Here is a 10403-nt window from a genome sequence, read left to right on the forward strand (position 1 = left end):
TATGGAAAAGAAGCCAAGAGCATACAATGTAATAGGAATATCTCCTCAATAAATGGCACTGGGAAAAATGGATAGCTGCAGGTAGGAGAATGAACTACACCACTAGCTTACATGGTACACAAAAATTAATTCAAATATACTAAAGACCTTAATGTAAGATTCCTATAAAGCCTTGCTGGTGTGCAGGGGTTAAAGACACAGCACTGTCAACCTATCACCAGCCACTGTAGCATGAGTCCAATACTGGGCAGGCCTGGGAGCTAACCCACATGGTGCAGCAGAAATCTCCTGGCTCGCTCACTGCTCCCCGCAGAATTGTATTTGCAGTAGATCCACCTGTCCTGCTCCCCACCGTCTCTGGTGAATCATCTCACCCCCTTCATACCTCTGGCCTACACCCCCGTTCTTGTATGCATAAATAAGTAAATCTTTTAAAAAAAAAGATTACCATTAAACACATAGAAAAAACCTAGGCAATAAACTCCTTGACATCACTCCCAGAAAGGTCTTTGGAGATTCAACTCTAGTGGTAAGGGGGAAAAAAGCAAAAAGAAACAAATGAGACTACATCAAACTTTTTCATGGCTTTAGAAACTATCATCAAAATGAAAGGACAACCTACTGAATGAGAGAAACACATTCAACAAAAGGTTAATATCCAAACTGTATACAGAACTCATAAAACTCACACCTAAAATCACACAACCCGATTAAAAAATGAGCAAAGGATATGAATAGGTCTCCAAAGAAGACCTTCAGATTGCCAACAGGCACCTGAAAAGATGTCCATCGTCTTTTATCATTACAGAAATGCAATTCAAAACAACTATGAAATATCACCTCACACTTATGAAAGTGACAATATCAACAAGATAAAGAACAAGTAATGAACGAAATCATTTCACCAGTGAGTTCTAACAAACCTTCACAAATGAAATAATACCTATCCATCTCAAATTCTTCCCAAAAACTGAGCAAGAGAGAACAGTTTCACACACATTTTATGAGGCCAACATTATTGAAACCAAAAGCAGAATTAGGTATTTATGAAGAGAAAGGAACTCAAGCAAACTGTTGGTGGGAATATAAAGTAGCCCAGTCAACTATGGAAAGTAGTATGGAGATTCCCACCAAAAAAAACTAATAGAAATACCATGTGATCCATGGTATTTACCCCACTTATAAGTATTTACCTGAAGAATCTGAAAACATTAATTCAAAGAGATATATGCACTCCCATGTTTATTGCAGCATGATTCACAATTGTTAAGATTTGGATATGACCAAACTAAAAGATAACTACAAAGATGTGATGTATTCAGTCTTTTGTGTTAACATTTGGTCAGTGATGGACCACATATATTAAACTGGTCTAAATAGGCTATATTATATAGCCTACGTATATCGTGTACTATACCATCTAGATTAGTGTAATACTATTCTATGTTATTCAAAAACTGAAATTACCTATAATGCATTTCTCAGAATGTATCCCTGTTAAGTGATATATGACTATATAAATGGAATACTACTCAGCTGTTTAAAAAAGATGAAATCCTGTCATCTTCAGCAAGATGGATGGATCTCAGGGTTTTATGCTATGTGATATCAGTCAGATGGAGGAAGAAAATACCATAGGATTTAATACATATGTGGAAGATAAAGAAAAAAAATAAATGAACAAATAAAACAATGTCAAATTCTTAAACTAAAAGAACAAAATAGTGGTTACTAGAAAGAGTAAGAGTGTTAGCTAACGGGAGATGTCAATTGTTTGGTGAAGGATAGAAACACAACTTTGGTGGCAAATATATTATGGTCTACATAAACATTAATTTACAAGGCTGTATAACAGAAACCTATAAAATGCTAAAAGTCAATGTCACTTCAATTTTTAAAAAATAAAGTACATGTATATAATAAACTTCTTATTATAGCCGTGATAATCAATAAGTAATGAACAAGGTCTGAGCCCTTTACAAAAACAAATGTGTATCAGTACCAATTCATAATAATAGCTATGGGCCAAGCTATGAAAATGGAATTACAAAGAGAAAAAGTGCCTTCTTGTTCTCACCAATTGAAACAAAACATAATTGTCATAAATGGGATGCTGATTTATGGATCAACAATCTTAAAGCATTTTTAAAGGGAAAATATCAAAAGGTAATTTTTACTATGACAATCTCTCTTCTGTAACATTTCTTACCTGTAAAAGACTGAATGAACAACAATTTAACGAGGTCAATGAACCATGAGAATATTGAGCACATTCTCCCTAACTTTAAACTTTAATGGCGAATATCTAACTAATTTCTATAGCCTATGAATAAATTAAAAAGTTATAGTTTACCTTAATGGCAAATAATTGTTAATCAGAATGAAAAAGTAAAAGAAATACCCAAGATCCAGACCAACTTCTAATTTTTCAGTTTTTTTCTAATTTGGAGACTTCCTTGTTTCATTTCAAAGAACTGAGAATTTTTTAAAGATGCCCTAACTTATATTAGCAATGAAAATTAACCCTCATCAACAGGTACACTCATCATCACATACCCCAAGGGCTCTAAAAAGTTGAGTCCCCTGATATTTTGACTTTTGAACATCTTCTAAAGTAAAGAAACTACTTACCTGAAAAACTCAGAGCATATCATATATTATATACAAATTACCAGAATAACAAAATAAATTTAGATGTCAACAAGCTGGGATTACATTTATAAAAGCTTTCTGAAAATGTTACTGTAGCTGACACTGATTTCAAGAGATAAAGAAAGATTTCTCTAGGGGTAGAAAAATATCAAAATTTCTTTCTCCATTTCTAGAAGCATCCCTCTTACTTGCCAGTATTTAGAAAAAAATTAAAATTACTTGGGAAATATGTACAGTATAAATTGGAAAATACTCTAAGGACTTTTATGTTTTCCCAGATATATGTAGAAGAAATGCATGCTTAAAATCTTACCCTTGTAGCATCTAATAACTGTCTCGAATTGCCTTTTCCTAGTCTCTGCCACGTGGTATGCTTTAATGTATCTGGAATCTGCTGGAGAGAAAAATAGGGGGAAGAAGTTTCAGGGTAGACAATAGTAAAGATTTCTTTTATCGTCCAAAAACATACATAAAACTAAAATCATATCCAATGTTAGAGAAATGGTCATGCTTTTCAATACATGCCTAAAATGATAAAAAATAAAACATATGGTTCAAATATATGATTCATTAAAAGTGTCAAATTGTATTTTCTTTTTACACTATCTCTCTCTAGATTACTCTGTGCTTGTTTCTTTTCAAATGTTCCTTTTATTAATTCCCTTTACTATATTTATGTACCTTGTGTCTGTTCCCTCTTTAGTCAATCAGTATGTTAAATTTAGAAACTGATGACAATATCAGTTTTGCCAAATATTTCTATATAACTAGCTTATGGGTGCCAACCAAAGACTCCATGGGCCTGTTTTTTTTTTATCTCATAATGTTTTAAAAATAGAATTAAAATAAGGGAGAATAAAGAACTTTCCATGGCAATTCCAGATAGATATCAGTAAGACAGACTTATTATAACCTTCTAAAATGCACTTTTCCTAAGAAAAAATTTACCTCTTAAGTCAAATCTATCCCAAAAGGCAGGTAAAGTACTTAAGGCTTTCCTTAAGCTATAAATGAGTTGCACAAATGAACTAAAATCTGAATATAAAAGTAAATTTTGCATACTGCAAAAATAACAAAAACCCAATCATCATAAACAACCTCTATAAGCAAAGCTAGTCAAGCTTTGTTTTTAATTCAGTTGTTTTCTAAAATATAATGATTTCTACTTATGACTATTTGTAAATATAAAAGACAATCCCTGAATTATAAACATTTCAAAAACACTAATGATTACACTGTCTTGCTGAACCTAAGTTAACTACACTACTCCATGTACCCTTTAACCTCTGAAAGCCATCTACTGTCAATGATTCCTTCTGGTGCTTAACTCAACTCTTTTCCTCACCGCCTTTCTCTATATTCAAACCTCATGCAAGTTTTACTCCCTCTTTTTCATGTTTTCCTAAGTCTCCAGCAAGATCTTACCCATGCTTGTACATGCATATGCAAGTTAATCTCTGCCTTTGAAAATGTGTGCAGTCATATCAAATAAATGACTATCCACCTTCTTTCCTCACTCTCAAAAGTATGCCTATATGGCCAGTAGGTAAAACATGAATGCTGATAACACACCTTAACCTAACAGCAAAAAAACACATTCTGCAGTGATAACGGTCAAAATAAAAATAATTTTCATTAAATCGAACCCCTTGAAAGCATTCACAGAGCCTCTTCAGGATCTCCAGCTATCTTAGTCCTCTTGTAATCAAATCATTTTTCTCCCTTAAACATCAGGATTCAAGGTAAAACAATTTTAAATGTTCATATCCAAATTTAACTTCTCGTACTCATAGCATTTTTAAATTCACTATTTCAGGCATATAAAAATTCAGAGCACAATATAATGAACATATGTGCACTGCCCGGCCTAAGAAATACAGATTAAAGAAAGATGGAAAAAAAGAGCCCCCAGTATCTTCCTCTACAATGTTATCTCTCCCTGTTCCCCAGAGTGAATCAGCATTGATTATCTAAAACTTTGTTCACTGCAAAGGAAAAACATCAATCACATAATGGGCTAAACTCCTTTTCAGGGCTAACCCTGACACTATTTAAAATATTGTTTATATATAAAAATGTTCTGATAAAACAATAGACTTACAAACACTTTTGGAGCACAATGCATTTGTAGTTTAGGGATTATACTACTTTTAAAACCCTGAATAAGGATTTATAGCAAAAAAAAAAAAACCCTTTCTCTTAAAAGTAGAGATAGGCAACAAGAGAAAACAAGATGATTCACTCTGTGAAAACTGATTTGAGAATTAGTGGATTGGATTAGATGCCCTCTAATGTCCCTTACAATGCTGAAATACTATGGTTTTTATGGAACAAAATAAAATGGCTGTTGATATTAATTGGATTTTAAAATCGTTACTGAGTAGATCACAATTTATTTTGTCAATAAATATAGAACCTGACTTTACTTATAACTCCATAACCCTTAGAACTCCCAAGATACAGCAATAAATTTTATGTTACTGAAGATAACTGGCATGAAAAATGTTCACAAATACCAAATAAGCACAGTATATTGGCGCTGATAATGTCAACCTACTTGAAAAGTCAGATAAGCTAAAATGTTTACAGCAGAATGTCATGTTTATTTATCTTATTTTATCCCAAAAAAGAAGAAAATCTTGGAAAATGTGTAAATTAAGGATTCTGTGGTTCTCAAAAGCATAACAATGTAGGCCCTCATTTAGGTTATGACTATTCATCCAGTATTATAAAAAAAAAATAGTAATCCCTAAGACACTGACATAGACACAATGCCTTGCTTTGTATAGACATTCAATAAATATTTAAGAAATGATTGTCAATACCAAAGCCATCATTTTAGCAGACAGAACTACTGCCAGGTAAATGAGTAAATGAGACCAAGACTCCAGGCAAGAGAGCTTATAAAACTGAAACCTATTCCACTAAAATTACATTCTTCCTTTAAGGCAAAAATTCAATCTTCACTAAAAATAATCCTGTTAAGTAACATCTTTACGAATTACTAAATATGACTGCATCATTGTTTAAATAATAGCTTACAACTTTTATGAGCTATGATTAGTGTTTATTATGAGCTATGATTAGTGTTTATAAATACTTGAATTACCTAGTAAGAAGAGATTAAAGAACAATTTAAAATGGGTAACCCTTCTTGGGTTTGGGAGTCTGCATTTCTGAAGTTTCAGAAACTAAATTTATAGCTATCCAGACATTATATATGTGATTCTTTAAAGAGCATACTCATGTGTGAATGTTATCATCTTATAATTATAAAACCTAAAAAGTAAAACTTTTTAACCTAATTTTTTTAAGATTTGTTTATTTATGCTTACAGAACTGGGGTACAGGTCAGAGGTGTGGTGGGTGAGAAGATTCACCAGAGACTGAGAGGGAAACAGAACAGATCAATCTATTGAAATACACTGCTGAGAGGAACAGTAGGCCGGTCAGGCAAGATCTGCCAAGCCATGTGGGTCAGCTCCCTGGCAGGGGATTGAACTCCTGCTGCAGTGGCTTCAAAGAGCTTCATAATGTGGTGCTTTAACCTGTTGCGCCACCAGGGAGAGCCCTTAACCTTTTTTTTTAAAAGAATAAAACTGAAGTTAACCTTATTTAAGCTTGGTTTTCTTCTCAACCACCTAGAAAATAATTGAGAATGGGGGAGGGTGAGAGTTGGGAAGAGAAAAGAAAAAGGGATGAAAGGGTAAATGGTAGACTAACTTCTTAGGTTTTATTATTACATTTATCAGCAGAAAGTTGGATATAGGAGTTCCCTTCCTGTGTTAGATATTCAATAAATGCTTGTTGAATGAAATAAATAAATGGTAGCCAAGCATAAGGATTTTAGACAATTCATGTCACTTGAGTCTTCATACACTGACCACAAAATCAGGCTGAACTCCACTGCTATAAAATTTGATAACGATGAGTTTGCAAACTTTTTATCGGTAAAGAGCCAGACAGTAAATATTTTAAGGTTTTCAGACATAAAATCTCCTTCACAATTATTCAGCTGTCACTGTAGCACAAAAACAGTCACACATAATATATAAATGAATTTGACTATATTGAAACAAAACTTTATAGAGATGGCAATTTGAATTTTATATAAATTGCCATCTGTCACAAAAACATTCATCTTTTGATTTCCCCCCAATTATTAATAAATGGGGGAAAAAACAACTCTTAGCAAAGAAGCCTTGCAAATATAGGTGGCATACTAGATTTAGCTCAAGGGTCATAAATTGCCAATCCTTACTCTAAATATCTAAAATCCCTGCTGCTCCCAAGGATTCTGGGGAAAAAAAAACAAACAAACAAAAAAAAAAAACAGAAAATACCGCCACCAAAATTTTGCCAATACTACCACCACAGAAAACCAAGTCACAAACAAACAAAATATCCTTCAAACTCTCATCTTTCTCCCCCAATTTTCCTTTTATCTACCACATTTTCACATTCTGAGGACATAACACCAGCAACATGACCTATTTAGTAGACAACACAAAAATTCTTCACAGCGTGTTTATATTTGTTTAGGCAACTTCTGTGAAGATTAGACAGTGCTTCTATTCATATGAGAAGCTAATTTCCTGTGACATATGACTATCTTCAAAAAACCTGGTTATTACTTCATATGTTTCAGATAAGTGGTGTGAGATTTCATGCTGTTTGGTAATAGAGTAACAAATAATTACAAGATTTTTGCCAAATATAGGGCAATAAAAGCAATGACTGAATAATAAAAGGTAAGAAAAATATACAAAACCAATTCCTTTTAAATCATAAAGTTAGGGGACAAACACATAAAGAGAACTATCATTTTTTTAAATCATATTAAGAGTAATTTACCAAGGGCTCATTTTTAATACATTTAATAGCAAATATTTCATTGGGCTGACTTATAAGAATCTAAGATATTTAGAAAATTGGTATCAGTCTCTCAGTACTTCCAAAATTCCTAGCCTTTTTGTGTTTTTGCACAAAGTGGAAACTTTATCATTCATTTTACACTGAAGTTGGAAGTTGGAGATAATATGAAAAAGTTGAGAAAGTAGAATTGAACCTATTTTCTCCTACTTTACTGTTCAACTAACAGAAATTTAATAGTTTTGTTCTCCATATTTACTAAAATGGATATAGAAAAAAACTCTCAAGTTCATTTCTCAACTGTTACACAACTACATAATTTGAATCAGTAGCAGATCTGACATGTTTAGTTATATTTTTCTATAAATGCTCATTTGTGTTTATTTTAATGAATGTATCAGATTGCCACTGATGAGTAAATTACCTGGAAAATCACACTAAACTCATACAAGATAGGATTTTCATTCACTTGAGTCATTCTGCGAGGCTCACTATGCAGGTCATAACAAAACACATTGATTTTCTTTACAGGCATTCCAACAAAATCTGTTAACAAGTAAGAAATATGTGACATAATTTTTGCAAGTAAATAAAGTGCAGGAAAAAAATATAAACAAAACCTAACTCCAAGACTTACAAATGATACATGAGGTCCAAATACTAGACGGAAAAGGTAATTTAAAGAAGGTATTTTGGTTTTGTGAATTTAAATTTCTTTGGACTTATCCATATTTAGTCTCTTTCTGGCATGTGAAAAATAATTTCCACCACAGAAATAGGTAAACATAGATGGTTGGGGTAGATGGCAATCTATCATTACCCTCAACTTAGAGTTCTCCTCTTTATCTCCTTGCTATCCCTTTTTTGTGTTTCTCTTTTTATGTATTTACAGAATTCTCTTTCTCTTTTTTTATTGTTAATTTAGTGTTGTTTAATGGCACTCAAACATGAAGATGCTAACCTCTATTCCTTATCTTTCTAACTGAAAAGACAGTCTCCATGATACAGAGACATGATACAGAACACAATGGTGTATTTATGGTAACACTGTTAATCCCCTAAACAATTTAATTAACTTCTCAATTGAAAAAAGGGAACTTTTTGGCCCTCCCTGGTGGCGCAGCTGGTTAAAGCACAGCACTGAGAATCTAAAGCCGCTTCCTCATGAGTTCGATTCCCGCCTACCCCAGAGGTGACCACATGGCGAGGCAGACCTCTCCTGACCCACCCGCTGCTCCCCTCAGCAGTGTACTTCGTCGATCTGCCTGTTTCTGCTCCCCACTCTGTCTCTGGTGAAGCCTCTCACCGCCCCTGAGCCTCTAGCCTGTACCCCAGTTCTGTATGCACAAATAAATAAATCTTAAAAAAAAAAAGAAAAAAGGGAACTTTTTAAAAGGATATCACACACACACCCCCCATCGCATTATATACAGAAAAATATCTTAATTTTGCTGTTTCTCATTTATCTTCAGGTCTAGTTGAACCCTGAAAACCTGTAAAGTTTATTCTAAAACTGTCCACCCTTCTACTCAACTGCACTTTGAAACTTCCATAAGGTAATCATAATTCATAAAAAGGCTAGAACACTTGTGTTCAAATAATGCTAGAAAGAAAACGACGGCTCCCTTAGAAGCTGTACTTATTCCTAAACATCTTGAAGAGAAGGACCTAGAGCCTTTAAGTCACTCTAGGGTGTTTCAAGAATAAAAAACCTTGCTCTAAATTGCTTTATCAAGTTTATTTAACTGCATTCACAATTGTAATAAAAGAAGGGTTTATCTTATACACTGCATATGGCCAAAACATGTAAATGCACAATAGTCATGCTTTAAGAATTTATAATCTAAAACTGACAGATACAGGCATGATTTTAACAGTAAGAAAAATGCAAATGTGATATGAAAACTGAACTGTAAGATTTACTACCTCAGTTCAACAAAAGGCTAGACTAAGCAATAAAAGGAATCAGCCAACTGGAAAATCATTTGAACTTGTTTAATCAAAGGATCAAAACCAAAATTAATGAAAAAGTGGGCCCTCCCTGGTGGCGTAGCAGGTTAAAGCACAGCACTAAGAAACTAAAGCCACTTCCGCAGAGTTCGATCACCGCCTGCCCTAGAGGTGATCCACATGGCGAGGCACACCTCTCCTGACCCTCCCGTTGCTCCCCTCAGCAGTGTACTTCTTCGATCTGCCTGTTCTGCTCCCCACTCTGTCTCTGGTGAATCTTCTCACCCTCCACATCTCTGAACTGTACCCCAGTTCTGTATGAATAAATAAATAAATCCTTAAAAATTTAATGAAAAGGTGAAGCATGTCTAAGGGCATATATGGACACCATAAAGTGAATCAACATACATATTATGAGCACTGAGGATGAGAAGAGAGAAAAAGATACCAAAAGTATATTTAAAGAAGGGCTGAGAATTTCCCAAATTGAGAGGAAAAATGGAATACCAGATTCAAGAGGCACAAAAGAGACCAAAAAAAAGATGAATCCAAAGAAATGTGCACCAAGACATTATAATCACATTATCAAAAGTCAACCACAATGAGAGAATTTCTTAAAACAGCAAGAGGAAAGTGACAGGTCAAGTACAAGAAAACTCACATAAGACTAATAGCAAACTTGTCATCAGAAACTTCAAAGACCAGAAGAGAGTGGAATGATATATTATTAGAGGAAAGAAAAAATGACAGCCAAAAAATTATATCCAGCAAAACTGTTCTTCAAGAAACTGAAGGAGAATTAAATACTTTCAATACAAGTTGAGGGGGTTGGGCTCTCCCTGGTGGCTCAACGGGTGAAAGCACTGCATTATGAAGCTCTCCGAAGCCACTGCAGCAGAGTTCAATCCCCTGCCCGGAAGCGACCCATA

General features: G+C 33.9%; 1 protein-coding gene across 2 annotated transcripts in view; it reads right to left on the bottom strand.

Moving 5' to 3' along the window:
• Window positions 1-10403, bottom strand: part of ABCB7 (ATP-binding cassette, sub-family B (MDR/TAP), member 7) — an 81730-nt gene that overhangs the window by 52872 nt on the left and 18455 nt on the right. Inside the window, exon 2 of one of the 2 annotated variants that reach the window (XM_004685594.2) lies at window positions 2966-3043. In XM_004685594.2, coding sequence (XP_004685651.1) covers window positions 2966-3043 — 78 coding nt within the window. Of the gene's footprint in view, window positions 1-2965; window positions 3047-10403 lie in introns of both variants that reach the window. The other variant, XM_004685593.2, reaches the window with a different exon arrangement.

Source organism: Condylura cristata, unplaced genomic scaffold (genome assembly GCF_000260355.1).
Source record: "Condylura cristata isolate star-nosed mole 26May11 unplaced genomic scaffold, ConCri1.0 scaffold00019, whole genome shotgun sequence".
Lineage (NCBI taxonomy): Eukaryota > Metazoa > Chordata > Mammalia > Eulipotyphla > Talpidae > Condylura > Condylura cristata.